Raw genomic sequence first — 16,005 nt, forward strand, 5'->3', positions numbered from 1 at the left:
GTAGTCATTGTACCCTTTACTCCCAGACACTTGCAGTGAAATAAAAATAAGTTTTTTTTTCAAATGTGTCCTTGATGGAAATTATTAGTGGTATTAAATCTTGACCCTTAAATGTATATGTGTTTGTAAGATTTTGTGTGATGAAATGGAAAGTACGCAGAAAGCTATATTGCTGTGTACCAAATTTGATGGTTGTCTTGAGGAAAGCAACAGACAGTTAATCTGTGCTTATTTGGCCTCGAACCTTTGGCAGACGTTTTCTCTGAAGTAAATAAAGTTGTCCTGTCACTTTAAGGCAAACAACTAACAGTAGTGTACCCAATGATAAAATTTTAGCTTTCAAGTGAAAACTGGAAGCTTGAATCCCCCCACCCCCGCCATGAGTTTGACAATGTCCTGATTCTTAACTCGTCTGGTGAGATCAGTATAGATATTAATAAATAAAATTTTCGATGTTGTGTAGTGACATGTGTCAACAATGGGAGATCTGCCTAACTCAGTAAACCAGTATTTTCTAAATGACTAGTGTATAATGTTACAGAAGCATGCACCAGTATAAGATCGATTCAAAGTCCAAGATAGGATAACTGATTTTAATGTGGTATGAAAATTCAGTACTGCAGTTCTAGGATGCAGGAGGAAGAGAAGATATAATAAAAACATTATTCAGTAAAATACATGTTCCAAATAGTAGGTTCATAGAGAGCTGAGTGATTCTGCCATGGGATATAGAGGATGGAGGAGAATATAGGGCAGCATTAGTGTTCTGAAAGGGTCTAAGAGGAAGGGCAGTGGATTTATGTCTAAGATAGTTGTTTATTTCAGAAGTTTGCTTATGGGTAGCTCTATGCCTGAAAAGAAGATAACAAAATGTATTTTCTTTTCCTCCCTTTTCTACCACATGGCTTTCCTTGAAATCAGATATAATATGGATTATGTAACTTTTATGGTATCATCTAGCATGGGCTCAGCAAGTTTCTCTTAAGAACAAATAGTTCCAGCTTTGTGGGTCATATGGTCTTTGTTGCAACGACTCAGGTCTGGTGTTTAGCACAAAAGCAGTAAATGAGTGGGCATGTGTGTGTTAAGACTTTATTTACACATAGTTGTAAATATGGTCTATGTCCTCTGGTCTAGGATATTAACTACTATTACTGTTTGATTATATAGAGAGAGAGGTTTCAAGTTCCAAATGATGACTTGGAAATGTATTATTTTTTTAAATGAACGTTAAAAATGCCTCCTGCTTGTTAGTTTGGGGACTGTCTGTATACGTACCTTTATTTTCCACTGATTGTCATTATAAAATTGGTGATTATTTTTTACTTTAAATCTAATAACTTTAAAGAGGAGTACATCCAATGGCATTGGACAGTTTAACGTTTGACTCACTTGGAAAGCCTTTCACATGTAGTTTGTAATTTTGCTTATGTATAAACACTGGTGAAATTGAACAGGAAGGTAGGTGCCATTGCAGTATTGTAGCCACTAGCCACATGTGGTTATTGAGACTTGTAATGTGGCTAGTCTGCTGAGATCTGATATGGAATAGATGGATAAGAGATCCATGCCAGGTTTTAAGACCTAGCATGGCACATTTATTTAGGGGAAGAAAAAAAAGACCCAGCATGGGAAAAGGAAATATAAACTAGCTCATTAATTTTTAAATATAGATTACATGTTAAAATTATAATATTCTAGATACATTGAGTTAAAGGATTAACATTAATATCACTTGTTTTTACTTTCTGAAATGTCACTACTAGAAATGTAAAAGGTCTTATGTGGCCTGCACATACATTATGTTTCTACAGTGCTGTTGTAGATTGCTCCCTTGCTCAAACTTGGTTTCACATTCATACCCTTTCAACTTTTTCTAAAAAATGTTTTGAGATCCTTACCTCTGAATCGGTTTGGGAGTATAGGCTTGCTTATAACTTCACAATGCACTGTTTTAAACTCTTAAATTTCACTATGTGTATATATAAGAGAGGGAAATAGAGTTGTCTTAGAATGGGAGGATTATGGTTGCCTCTTACACTGAAATGTCTGTAAATCATTTTTACAGTTTGAAAGTTGTGGGGAGAGAGGTTTTGAATGTAACCATGTGCTAACCTGATTTTATCTTTGTTTTTGGTATGTAGCTTGTAGACCCTGGAGTTAAAGCATGGACACCCACTAAAGGAAAACAGAATGTGATCATGTTTGTTGGATTGCAAGGGAGTGGTAAAACAACTACATGTTCAAAGGTAAATTATACTTAAAAAAAAAAACAAAGTCATGGAGAAGCTGTTTGTGTAAATCAAGTGCTTTTACCAAGAAAACTGTTCCTATTCTTTAAGGAGATGAGGATATGATTTTTGGAGAGGTAAAGGGGGAAAGTTTACCTTATATCCTATGGCTCAGGATTCCCTTTTCACAATGTCTAACCCAGTATAATATGTATGGATCTTCATTTTACATATCATTTTGCTAATTTTAAATTCATTCTACCACCCTTTCCTTCATAATTGGGTGCCTCAACTTTGTTATCAGATTTTGCTTCAGAAGCCTCAACTATGTATAGTTTAGAAAGAAAAAAAAAACCAGGATTATTTCTTAGAGGGTTATGTTATTGTTTGTTTTTAATTAACGTTAATAACATTTTTTACCATAGTCATTTGTTGCTTCGTCATTTCGTATCCTTTGAATGTGACTGTTTGGCACTTAGAGTTTAAACTCTTCAGGAAATCTTCAGTATTCAGAATGCAATAATATTACTTTTTAGGAGAATATGAGCTGTTTTATTTTACATGTGTAATAATTTGTTTTTATTGATTTTTAAAATCTTCCTTTCCCAGTTAGCATATTATTATCAGAGGAAAGGTTGGAAGACCTGTTTGATATGTGCAGACACATTCAGAGCAGGTATTGTGCTGAAATTTGAAAATTATTTCCTGAAATTTTTATTTTCAAGTTTAAGGACTCATTAACTTTTTTGTTTCATAGGGGCTTTTGACCAACTAAAACAGAATGCAACCAAAGCAAGAATTCCATTCTATGGAAGGTGGGTTCCGGTTTTTATTCTTACATTCGTATGTCTTACCTTATCTATCTGACTTTTTACTTTATGCTATCTGGCCACATTTTAATATGTACCTATAAGCTTGAATCATTTTTGGAATAAGGTAGGGGTATAATTATTACAATGTTACCTTTTATTATTGTAACATGATTTTTCTGATCCAGCCTGATCAATCAGAGCAGATACTGTTTAGCTTATAATTCTTCCTATACTTACCCTGCCTTGCATGCTTTCCAGCTTCCTGCTTCTATTACAGTTGTTTCTTCTAAGACATGTCTGAACCTTTTCTCGATTCAGCATACCCTGGTGAATTCTACATTGTCTGTTTCTTTGGTACACCATTTTTTAAAAGTTTGTGTTTGATCATCCTAAAATGCTTTATAATCTATGTTTATCTCAGAGTCTGATCATTGCTAACCTTCATTTGCTACATTGCTGTTCAGTTAGGTGATTTATTTATGTTAAAATGACTGATTAAAAGAATTGAGTCAAGATTAAATTTAGAAAGACTTATTTGAGAGAATAACATTTTTCTTAATGTTACTAATATATTAATATAAGATTATTAAGCTAAAATTTGAAGTAATTAAATGAATGATATCATTTTATAAATCATTATTTGCTACTTTTTGGCCAAAAAAACTAGTGAACTTTGGCTATGGTATGCTCTTTAAATTCTTTTATTAGTTTTTTTTTGGCGGCAACACGCTGATTGCAGGATCTTAGTTCCCCAACCAGAGATTGAACCCAGGCCCTTGGGAGTGAAAGCGCAGAGTCTTAACCACTGAACCACCAGGGAATTCTCTCTTAGTTATTTTTTTATGATAATTTCTAGCAAATAGATTAAAGAATAATGTTAGGAATTTAATTTTTAGGTTAAGAACTTTTTCTAACATAGATTTAAAAATTAAAGGATAATACATGTTTAGAGTTCAAATTTGCACAGTGATGGGTATGAGCTGATAGGCGGCTCAGATGGTAGAGAATCTACCTGCAGTGCGGGAGACCTGGGTTCAATCCTCGGGTTGGAAAGATACCCTGGAAAAGGAAATAGCAACCCGCTCCAGTATTCTTGTCTGGAGAATACCATAGACAGAGAGAGGAGCTTGGTTGGCTACAGTCCATGGGTTGCAAAGAGTCAGACACGACTGAGCAAGTAGCTTAGGCTACTTACTTGAACTATCAGCCAAAACCAGAGCCTTAATTTTTAACCAGTTTTTCAGTACTGTTTATTAAATAATCTCTCCTTTGCTTATGTGTATAGAGTAAAATATTAGTGATCATCGTTTCCTCTGGGAGAGATGAAGTGGATAGGGCTGGGGAAGGAAGGATTTGAAATGATCTCTAATGTTAAATTTACATGTTACCATTTATTGGGGGGACAATAGATATGTTTTTTTTTTCTGTCTTTAAAAAAAAAAACAAACACTATTTTAATAAAAAATTTTAAAGAAGTGAAAGTGCTAACAGTTTCACTTCCCGATGACCAGCTTTTAGCAAGTCCATCTGTGCTTTTTTCAGATGTGCTATATATAAACAAATATACAAGAGGTAGATAATTTTAAATTGAAATAGAATCTTTTCATGCTTTGAACCTTGATTGCTTTAGTAGTAGTTATATGGGTTATATAAATTTGTCAAAGCTTATTAAAATGAATACTTAAAATAGTGCATTTTATGTAAACATACTACTATAGACTTGATTAAAAATGGGATCTTATGACAAGATAGTGATTATTCTTGGGAGAGAGTAAAATACTAATTATTTTGTTTTCCTTGGTCTGGGTGTGTTTGCTTTGTGAAAATTTACTGAGTTTAACAATTTGTGCAGCTTTTTCATATGTATGTTATATTTCATTAAAATACGTATTATAATAATGGGATCTTAATAATTCTGGACAATATGCTGTTAAAGAGAAATCTTTTTATGAAATCACTGTATTCCATTGTATGCATATATGTAAGTAATCTCCTTATGAACATCTTTGATCCTATTTCTTTATATATTTATGTTTTATTTTAATTGTATCTTTATCATATTTTAAAATAGCTGGTAATGCTAATTTCTTCTTTTTCAACATTTCTTGCCTCTTTCACCTGCTTATTTTCCTGAGTAAATTTTAGTTTTCTTTTTACTTGGAGGAAAATTGCTTTATAATGTTGTGTTGGTTTCTTTAATCAAGTTCCAGAAAGAAAAATCTCCGTAAGATTATGATTAAAACTATATTGAAGCCAATTAATTTAGGGGAGAACTGAAATCTTTACTTATTTGTATAGTTCCATGTAGAAACTTGCTAGGTCTTTTTTGTTAAAAATTTCACCCTTAAGTATATTAATTTTCCTCTTTTAAGTTTCATATATATTCTTACTCTGTGTATTTCTACTTGATTTTTGTTGTTAATTTAGGGGAAAAACTTTTTTTTAACATTATATATCCTTTCATTTGACAACGTTGATCTGTGTTAAAAGTTGCCACTAATCAAAAGAATGCAAACTAAAATGAAATCTTATTTTTTGATTTTCAAGTTGAGTAGAGTTTCGAGGATTATGAAAATATAATAAAATAGCAATGAAATTAAAGTTTTGTGAAGGACATTTTCCTTTTAAAAACCAAAAGCCTCAATGATCAAACCATTTGATCCAAATTCAGCTTGTAGGGGAGTGTATCATAGTTTAGAAGAAACAACATTATATACTATTTATATTGGCTATATTTTTAATACCAGAAAGTTAGAAAACCTTAAATGGCCAACAGTAGGGCATTTATTTAATAAATGATAGCATAGCCATCTGATGGAACGCTATATAACTTAAAAGTCACGTGTTACAGGAATATTTAATGGTTTTAGAAAGTGCTACAGAAGGATGACTGTCATCAAAAAGAACACAAATGACAAATGATCACGAGGATGTGGAGAAAAAGGAATCCTTGTACACTGTGGGAATGTGAATTGGTACCACAGCTGTGGAAAACAGTATGGCAGTTTCTCGAAAAACTGAAAATAGAACTACCATATAACCCAACAGTTCCATTCCTGGGTATATATTTAGGAAGGAAAAAAGACACACTAATTTGAAAAGCAACATTCACTCCAGTCTTCATAGTAGCATTATTTATAATTGCCAAGATATGGAAGCAACTTAAGTGTCCATTAACAGATAAATGAAGAAGATTGAGACACACACACACACACACACACACACACACACACACACACACCCTACATACAATGCAGTACTACTCAGATAAAAAGGAATGAAAATTTGCCATTTGCAACAATTTCAGCTGAAAAAAAAAATTGTAACTCACTGTATTGTATAGCTGTAATGTATAGTGTACATCAACTATACTTCATTTAAAAATGCTTTCAAAAGACTGTTCAGTGGAAAAGCATATATGAAACACTATATAATACAACTTCAGTTATTAAAGAAAATTTTAAAAATTGAGGGATACGCAACTCATTCAGAAAAGATATAAAGCAGGATCATACAGGATTTCATAATTTGGAGACTGGATATTGCTTCATGCTGCTCTTTAAGTGGCTTGTCATATTTAATACTTACTGGATTTTATACTTAATTGAAATTGTGATCAATATGACTTTTTCAGAATAAAGATATACTAGCAATTTCCAAATTACTAGTATTTGAACATTTTGCTGTTGTGGTTGTTAAATCATTATTTCCATGTTAAATAGCTATACAGAAATGGATCCTGTTATCATTGCCTCTGAAGGAGTGGAAAAATTCAAAAATGAAAACTTTGAAATTATTATTGTTGATACAAGTGGCCGTCATAAACAAGAAGACTCTTTGTTTGAAGAAATGCTTCAAGTTGCTAATGCTATAGTAAGTAGCTTTAATTTAACAACATTATAAGGACTTCAGTTAAAATTTAACTGAGTTTGTGAACCATATAAATTATTTTTTGCCTGTAAGATTCCAAGTAATTTATTTCTATTTTGGGCTCCTTTATCTATATGATAAGGACTTAATCTTCTCTACATTAATATGAAATTTTCATGAGTATTGGAAATTTCGTTGCTTAATCATCTTATTAGTATGTATAAGAAAAACTAACAAATTGAGAATAACCGTTAGTAACTATTGCATTTCCTTTCTGTAAATTCTTTAAATTAGAAACATTTGCTTTAGGTGAATTTTGAAAGATATGAAGCATTTAAAAGTATTAATCATCATTCAGTGTCTCTTTAAAATCGTGATGGAGATAACTTGGGGATAAGAAATGGTTTATAGGTAATCTGTAGCACATATTATGAGCCCGTATTTGCCATTGAGGTGCTGGCAGTAATTCTTTGGTTAATGGTTAGTGCTAATAAGTTGGGTTTTAGCCATGCCATTATTTTGACTTAGTGGAGCAGATCTAATGGAAATAGCCTTACCTCTGTTTTTATCCATTTTGGTTTCAGCCCACACTCTTCTGCTTTTTCTTCTTCTCATTTACATTTGCTGTTCCATTTGCCTGGAGTGTGATTGCTCGAGATTGTTGCTTAACTTTTTCCTCTTTATTCAGATCTCAGTTCAAATTTTACCTCCAGACAGGCCTTCTCTGACCACCCTAAGAAAGAAGCCTTCCACACCTCATAACTGATTTTCTCCATCCCATTTTAATTGTTGTATATTCAAAATGTTTCAGTTCAGTTTAGTTCAGTCTAGTTCAGTCTCTCAGTCACGTCCAACTCTTTGCGACCCCATGGACTGCACCACACCAGGCCTCCCTGTCCATCACCAACTCCCAGAGTTTACTCAAACTCATGTCCATTGAGTCGGTGATGTCATCCATCCATCTCATCCTCTATCGTCCCCTTCTCCTGCTTTCAATCTTTCCCAGCATCAGGGTCTTTTCTAATGAGTCAGCTCTTTGTATCAGGTGGCCAAAGTATTGGCGTTTCAGGTTCAGCATCAGTCCTTCCAATGAATATTCAGGATTGATTTCCTTTAGGATGGACTGGTTGGATCTCCTTGCAGTCCAAGGGACTCTGAAGAGTGTTCTCCAACACCACAGTTCAAAAGCATCAATTCTTTTCAACTTTCTTTATAGTCCACCTTTCACATCCATACATGACTACTGGAAAAACCATAGCCTTGACTAGATGAAATGTTTATTTGCCTATTTTTAAATCTGTCTCCAGTGACTTCAATTTAGGCCCCATAAAGACAAGGATTTTCTTATTCATCTCTATCTGAGGACCTAAATGGTGCCTAATACATACTACTTCTACAGTAAATGTTTATTGATTGAATAATTATAGTAAATACTTTTTATAGCTTCTATTGATGAAATTTACCTAAGGTCAGTTAAAATACGTATCTTTTCTATTTAAATTTTCTAGCAACCAGATAACATTGTTTATGTGATGGATGCCTCCATTGGACAGGCTTGTGAAGCCCAGGCTAAGGCTTTTAAAGATAAAGTAGATGTAGCCTCAGTAATAGTGACAAAACTTGATGGCCATGCAAAAGGAGGTGGTGCTCTTAGTGCGTAAGTATCATTAACACTGTTGTCCTGTGTCTTGGACTTACATGCTATGTGTGTGTGTGTGTGTGTATGTTTATGACTTTATTAATCATTAAAAATCTATTCCAATAGTGGACCTAATATAGTCCATGAAGAAAGTGTAAATAGAAACAGAATTTTTGAGTCCCTCTGATATATCTATAGTTCTGTTTTAGCTAGTGAAAAGAAGCTTGAGCTATGTACCTTTGTCTAATAAGCTTTGACATCTAGAAATTTGTTTTCCTTTTTGAGGTTATTTTGTGTTTTCTTTTTCTTTGCAGAGTTGCTGCCACAAAAAGTCCGATTATTTTCATTGGTACAGGGGAACACATAGATGACTTTGAACCTTTCAAAACACAACCCTTCATCAGCAAACTTCTTGGTGTGTACAGTGGTGGGGATATAGACAAATCTCCAAGAAATAGTGTGGCTTTTTAGGACAGATTAGAATTTTAATTCTGCCCTCTCACTGACTAGTTTAGGAAAATAATTTCCTTCTATGATTTATCTTCTTCACCTACAAAATAGGGATGATGGTAACCTGCTTTCCATGTTTAGAGTGGTAATAATGAGCTGTTGGATAGAAAGTTCTTGGGGAAGTTTTAGAGCACAGTACGGAAGTATGTGGTTGTAGTAACAGAAGTGATAATGGCAGCAGAACTTTCATGTTTGAGAGCATAGAATTTGGAATTAAACCCTGGACTGCAGTCACTGCTTTGTTACGTAACCTCTCTAGCTTCAATTTCACACCTGTAAAGTGTTGTAGAAATACCTGAGCTGCCTATCTCACAGATTTATTACTATATGTGCATGCATTTTGCGTAATGTAGCAATATAACAAGTATAAGTTATTAATTTTACTGTTTTGGCTCTTATAGGTATGGGTGACATTGAAGGATTGATAGATAAAGTCAACGAGCTGAAGCTGGATGACAATGAAGCACTTATAGAGAAGTTGAAACATGGTATATGAGTAACAAAAAGCATTTGATCTCAGATGACTTCCCTTGTTTTCTTTTGATAGAGCTACTATAATTTTTTGAAGTGATAAGTCCGTTAAAGTCAGTTCTTCCAGTGTTTATTTTTTAGGTGATTTATATGCAGATCGGTGTAAATCTCAGTCATCTAAGCAGCTGTAGAATTGAGTGTTTTATTTTCTTTCTTATAATCAAATTGCCTTAAGATTAGTATTGAAGCTTTCATTGGGTTCCTTGGAGTAAAACAGGTTAAAAGTAAGCTGAAATACTCTCTTCTGATTTGTTTGTTTACTTATAAGTTTTATATTTATATAATAAAACATAAATTTTAAAGAGATTAAATACACATTTTCTTCACATTGAAGACAACTCCTATGAAAGTATGTTTAAGAGCTTAAGTTTTTTAACCCAACATAGAACTTTTAAAAATAACCTCAGTTTCCTTCTGTGTAAAAAGTAGATAATACTAAGTATCTTCTTCATAGAGTTGTGACGATGAGCTGATATATATATAAAATGTCTAGCACATCAGGAACATTTAACATATATTATTATTGATCATTTCTGTTTTTCTCAAAATGACATGACTCTTATTAATTTCCATGACCACATACTATCCTACCTCTGCTCCTTCTTACTCATCTTGTCAGGTACCTATGTCTTTCCATCCTAGATGGTGGTGTTTTCTAGTGATCATTTCTAGGTCATCATCTTTCCCTGAGCTTCAGACTCATATCTGTATGTTTGCCAGACCGTGCTTTGATGTTCCTTAGACACTGATTTCAATTTGTCCTTATCTTCCCATTTCAACCTCCCACCCCAGTGTTGCCATCTATGAAAGTTAACATCATTTGTCTTGTTTCCAAAGTCAGAAACTTGGGTGTTGTCATCCACTCATGTCTTCCTCACTCTGCCCAATCCTTTTCCCAATAATTATTAGTTCTAGTGATTCTACCTCTTAATTATCTCCATTCCATCCCCTACTTCCCAGCAGCTATTTAAATTAATCTCTTCTCTAGATTGTTTATTCTAAGGCTTTTTAACAGGTTTTACAGTTTTTTGGATTATTTCCCTTGGTCCTGTTTTTTTGTTCTTTCTTTTTTTATTTGGTCCTGTTTTTTTAAACTCCAGCCAAAATGATCTTTCAGAAATGCAGATTTGATCCTATTACTACTACTTTTCTTAAAATCTTTCAGTGTCTTCCCGTTGCCCCTGTAGTGTTTTTGAATGATTCCACCATCTAATCCACATCTTCTGAGTCATGTTTTGACACCGTTGTTCTTAGCATTCCATGGGCCAGTCATGCTGAATTTCTGTCAGTTTCTCAAATGTACACTACAGTCTTTTTTACCTTGCTGGCCCTCTGCCTGTCAGGTAGTTATCCTCTCTTCTTCCTATTTCTGTCCTCCTTTACCCCCAGCCAAACTGGCTCACTCATACTTCCAAGTCTCTACTTAAATATGCTTCAGGAACATTCTGCCTTATCCCTAGACTTGGAACCCCTGCTATGTGTTTCCACTGGACCCTGTAATTATTGTATTATTCATCATAATTATTTTGATGTCTGTCTTCGCTGCTTGAAGTTGAAGATTGGTTTCTAATATATTCCCAGACAGCCTGCTTTCGAACGCCTAGGTCTCTCTTTAGGTGTGTGCCCTTGCTTCAGGGGCCTCCTTACTTCCAAATGTAGTGAACTTTCTCTTTTCTCTTGGCTCCCCAAATTTAATAGTGTTATCCGCCTTTTACATTTTCAAACTCTACACTTGTGTTCCATGACTGGACAGTGGACTTCCTATATTGTCTTAATTTCCATTGTCATTTCTGTATAATGGCCAAATATCTATTTCAGCCTTAACCTGCTCTACCACTGTTTAATTCTATATTTCTAGCTGCCTAGAACATTTCTTTTGATGTATTTTACTGCTCCTTCAAATTCAGAATGCCTAAAACCAAGTACGTTCTTTTTTATATCGTAGCACAAAAATTGAAAATAGTCTTTCTCTAACAAGTTAATTTGCATAATAATGAAATGCTCAGATTCTAAGGATATCATTCCATTAATTTTGACAGATGTTCGTTGGGAAACAGAACATTTCCATTACTCTAGGAAGTTTGCTTATTCCCCTTCCCAGTAAAACTTCATATAGGAATCCTAGAGTATATATATATAAGTTTTTTCCCCACCTGGTTTCCCTGACTCAGCATAATAGTTTTGATATTTATCCAAGTGGTTTTACTTATCTGTACCCTGTTCTTTTATAGCTGAGTAGTATTTCATCCAGAGTTGACCTGTTTTCCAGTTTATTGACAGTTTAGCTGTTTAAGAAGCTCCAAATAATCTAAAACAGTTTTGTCATTTTTACATTCTCATCAGCAATATATGAGAGTTCTGCTTGTTCTATATCCTCTAACTTTTGGTGGTGTCAGATACTTTAATTTCAGTTATCCTAGTATGTATAGATTGTTTCCTTTGTTTTCACATTTCCTGTGTGTATTTATCCATTTTATCAGATAAAATATGAGCTTCTATAGGATAGGATGTCTCCATGGCATTCATCCTGTAATCTTATGTAACTTCTCAGTGAATATTTATTGATTGGCTATGTTATAAGTGTGCTTCAAGATGAGCCCATGATTAAGGAAAATATTAGTTTTATTGAATGGAAATGTCACTCTCTAATGTATTTGCATCATTTATATTGTATTTCAGGTCAGTTTACGTTGCGAGACATGTATGAGCAATTTCAAAATATCATGAAAATGGGCCCCTTCAGTCAGATCTTGGTTAGTTATCCTAAAAAGTTTTTTTCTAACCTCTATTAACTTTGTTATAATTTCTAAGAGTGGATACACTTGCTTTAATTATTTTAATATTTGGGTAAAAATAGTTACTTTTAAAATTTAATATTAAAGCCATTAGTTAAATGTGAACAATTAATCTTAAGCTATTACTGATTTTTATGTTTAAATATATGTTTTAGGGGATGATCCCTGGTTTTGGAACAGATTTCATGAGCAAAGGAAATGAACAAGAGTCTATGGCAAGGCTAAAGAAATTAATGACAATAATGGATAGTATGAATGATCAAGGTAAGATTTCTTGACTTGGAGGACTGTGTTCTCAATATCAGCAAGTTGAGACTTTCACTGTGTTCTTGTGGACAAGATGGGAAAAATTTTAGAATGAGTGATTGTTATTTGGGAGATTTATAGTTGCTTGAAAGCTCTTGCTCAAAAATTACAATTATTGGGTTGACTTCATCTTTGAGAGAAATGTCTAGTACAGTGCTTCTCCAAATGAGTTCTGTGATGAGAACACCAGTTCTTCAGGGTGTTGATAGAAATAACTTGAAAGGGGAGTCCTGTAGTCAGATAATCTGGGTTTTTTTTTTTTTAAAAACTGGTACATTTATTTATTGCATGTCTTCTCAGACCTCTAATATGCTCACAGGAGTTGGGAATCTGTGAGAGAGGGACAGTTTAAGCAATATTGACCAACTTAACTTTGCTCTGAAACTCTAAGGTTTCAGTCTTCTCAAGTATACTGCTCTCTGTAATCCTAGATTATCCCTCCCTCCTATACTTCTGGGTCCTCAGCCCACGAGTATTTCTAGACTCATGACCCCTTTATCTTTTTCCCAGTTTTTAGCACCTTTTCTAATTCAGTGCAGCAAGCATGCCACGTCTTCTACTCTATCATCTGACCTCTGTTTACAAAGAAATACACGTGTTTGGCGTTGAATTTTTTCAGTCTTTGGCTAACTTACTGATGAGGTTGTGACAGCCACAAGCCATTCTTCAAACTTTTTCAAGGACTTTTCTCCATCAGTAAAATCCTCTCCTGTGTCTCCAGTCTCTCCTTACCTACTTATTTTTTTCACCCATCAGCATATAAACATTAGCTTCACAGTTGCACATTTTCTGGGCTTTACTTCTCACTCATACTTTTACTCTGTCTCTTTTCAGTCAAGTTTCTTTAAAAAATGGTTTGTGTCCTCAGACTACTGAAATCTGACTTCTGTACCCACCATTGCTCTGAAATAGATTATACAAAGATTTACAACAACCTTCTACTGGGTCTACTCCAGTAGAGACTTTTCAGTCTTTTTCTTTACCTTTGCAACATTGGATGTTCATTGACGTTTTCTTCTTATTTTCTATTACTTTTTTATTTCCACTTTTACCCTTACTTTTCTTGTTAACTGCAGTCTCTTTCACTGGTCTCATCCTCAATCAGCCTAAAGGAATATATGCTACAAGGTTCTGTTCTCAGCCAGTATTTATTATTATTGTGTTCCTTTTGTTGAATAATACCACTTCTATATATACTACCTGATTATTTTTTATAGTGTCTACCTCTTTCTTGATCTCTTGGCCTTCATAGTAACCCAGATAAGGTTGTGTCTTTCTCATCTCTTTATCTTCAACACTGCAAAAATTCTTGTGTGTAGAATTAATAACTGCAGCCATATCTAGAGTATTTACTCTATCCCAGGAACTGTCATGAGCACTTTACATACATTGCTGCTACTGCTAAGTCGCTTCAGTCGTGTCCAACTCTGTGTGACCCTATAGATGGCAGCCCACCAGGCTCCCCCATCCCTGGGATTCTCAAGGCAAGAACACTGGAGTGGGTTGCCATTTCCTTCTCCAGTGCATGAAAGTGGAAAGTGAAAGTGAAGTCGCTCAGTCGTGTCCAGCTCGTAGCGACCCCATGGACTGCAGCCAACAACAACTCTTAAGGGACAATTCTGGGTCAAAATCCAATCTAGCTTTTACAGATTAGAATACAGGGAAGTTGAGTAATCTGCCCAAGTCACTAGCTAGGGGATGGAGAGGCTGGGCTTCTGGCTTGAGAGTCTGTACTCTGGATTACTTGCTGTCTAGATGCTCACTAAATGGTGGACAAGTATCTCTATTACATGTTTGAGAGTTTTTTGAGGAGTATAAGTTCCAAAAGGTAGTTTTTCTCCTCTGGTGAGTGACACTTCCATCCATGTACTCAGTCATCCAAGCTAGAAACTGGTGTCAACTTAGATGTACATCCTTGCTGATTTTCTATCTAGTGGTTTTATTGATTATGGATATAGAGGTGTTGAGATGCCTGACTTTTCTCCTTTCAGATGTGTTAGTTTTGCTTCATGTATTTTGAAGTTCTTTTGTTGGGTGCATACACATTTAGGGTTGTTTTGTCTTCTTGGTGAATTGACTTGACTCTTTATCATTATGTATGTAATGCCCTCCTTTGTCCTGGTCCACTTCATCTGCTATTAATGCAACCACTCCAGCTTTCTTTAATTAGTTGTTTGCATTGTATGTCTTTTTCTATCCCTTTACCTTTAACCTACCTGTTTTATGTTGGAAATGAATTTTGTATCAACAACATGGTAATTTTTTTTTTTAATAATTCTGATAACCTCTTTTAACTGATATTTATATATTAGGATTTAGTTCTGCCATTTTATCTTTGGTTCTGTTTGTTCACTCTGATTTTTGTTCTTCTGTTTTCTTTTTTCTACTTTCCTATGGATTGTTTGAACATTATTTATTATTCTGTTTTATTGTATCTGTATATTTTTTGGTATATTTTACTTTTCTTAGTGGTTGCTCTAGGTATTACAGTATATATACATATTTAACTTATCCCAGTCTATTCATATCAGTATTTTTCGCTTCAGGTAGAATATAGAAACCTTAACATCACCTTAGACTTAGTGAGTTATACTTCCTAAATATTTCTTGTATTTTCTCTCTCCTCTTTGTTACCTGCATTAGTTCATACACATAACATTTCTTACCTGGATTGCTACAGTAGCCTCCTGACATTTCCCTTTCTCTTTTAATCTGTCTCCTCTTTTAATCTGTCTTCTTCACTGCCATAAAAATAATATTTCTAAATATAACAATTCTGGGATCAAAATCTATTGACTTAATGATTAATTTCGAACTCCTCAGCCTGGCATAGGGCTTCCCTGGTGTCTCAGACGGTGAAGAATCTGCCTGCAATGCAGGAGACCTGAGTTCGATACCTAGGTCTAGAAGATTCCCCTGGAGAAGGAGATGGCTACCCACTCCAGTATTCTTGCCTGGAGAATTCCATGGACAGAGGAGCCTGGCAGGCTGTAGTCATGGGGTCACACAGAGTCGGACACTGCTGAGCGACTTCCATAGCCTGGCACACAAGTTCTGTTATAATCTTGTCCTTATTTTTATAACCTGTTAATTTCTCAGCTCTTATCCATGCTTGGTTCCTTCTACACAAAACTATTTTCATTTATTCTGGGAATCCATGTTCTGCTTCCTACAATGTCCCTTGCTCCTTTCCTTCTTTTCTTATCTCATACTCATCCTTCAAGACTACACAGTTGAAGAGAAACCACCAGCATGGAGCCTTTCTTGACTTCCTTTCTTCTTTGAGTTATGTCCCTTCTGCTTTTTGTTAA

At 34.5% G+C, this 16,005-nt stretch overlaps 1 protein-coding gene across 4 annotated transcripts in view; it reads left to right on the forward strand.

The window, feature by feature from the left end:
• SRP54 (signal recognition particle 54) overlaps window positions 1-16,005 on the forward strand; it is a 36,343-nt gene that overhangs the window by 14,508 nt on the left and 5,830 nt on the right. For all 4 annotated transcript variants that reach the window (XM_005222057.5, XM_005222056.5, XM_024981924.1 and 1 more), the window contains 9 exon segments: window positions 2,145-2,249; window positions 2,841-2,907; window positions 2,989-3,046; window positions 6,766-6,916; window positions 8,422-8,570; window positions 8,867-8,967; window positions 9,464-9,550; window positions 12,273-12,346; window positions 12,544-12,652. In XM_005222057.5, coding sequence (XP_005222114.1) covers window positions 2,145-2,249; window positions 2,841-2,907; window positions 2,989-3,046; window positions 6,766-6,916; window positions 8,422-8,570; window positions 8,867-8,967; window positions 9,464-9,550; window positions 12,273-12,346; window positions 12,544-12,652 — 901 coding nt within the window.

Source organism: Bos taurus, chromosome 21 (genome assembly GCF_002263795.3).
Source record: "Bos taurus isolate L1 Dominette 01449 registration number 42190680 breed Hereford chromosome 21, ARS-UCD2.0, whole genome shotgun sequence".
NCBI classification, from domain to species: Eukaryota; Metazoa; Chordata; class Mammalia; order Artiodactyla; family Bovidae; genus Bos; species Bos taurus.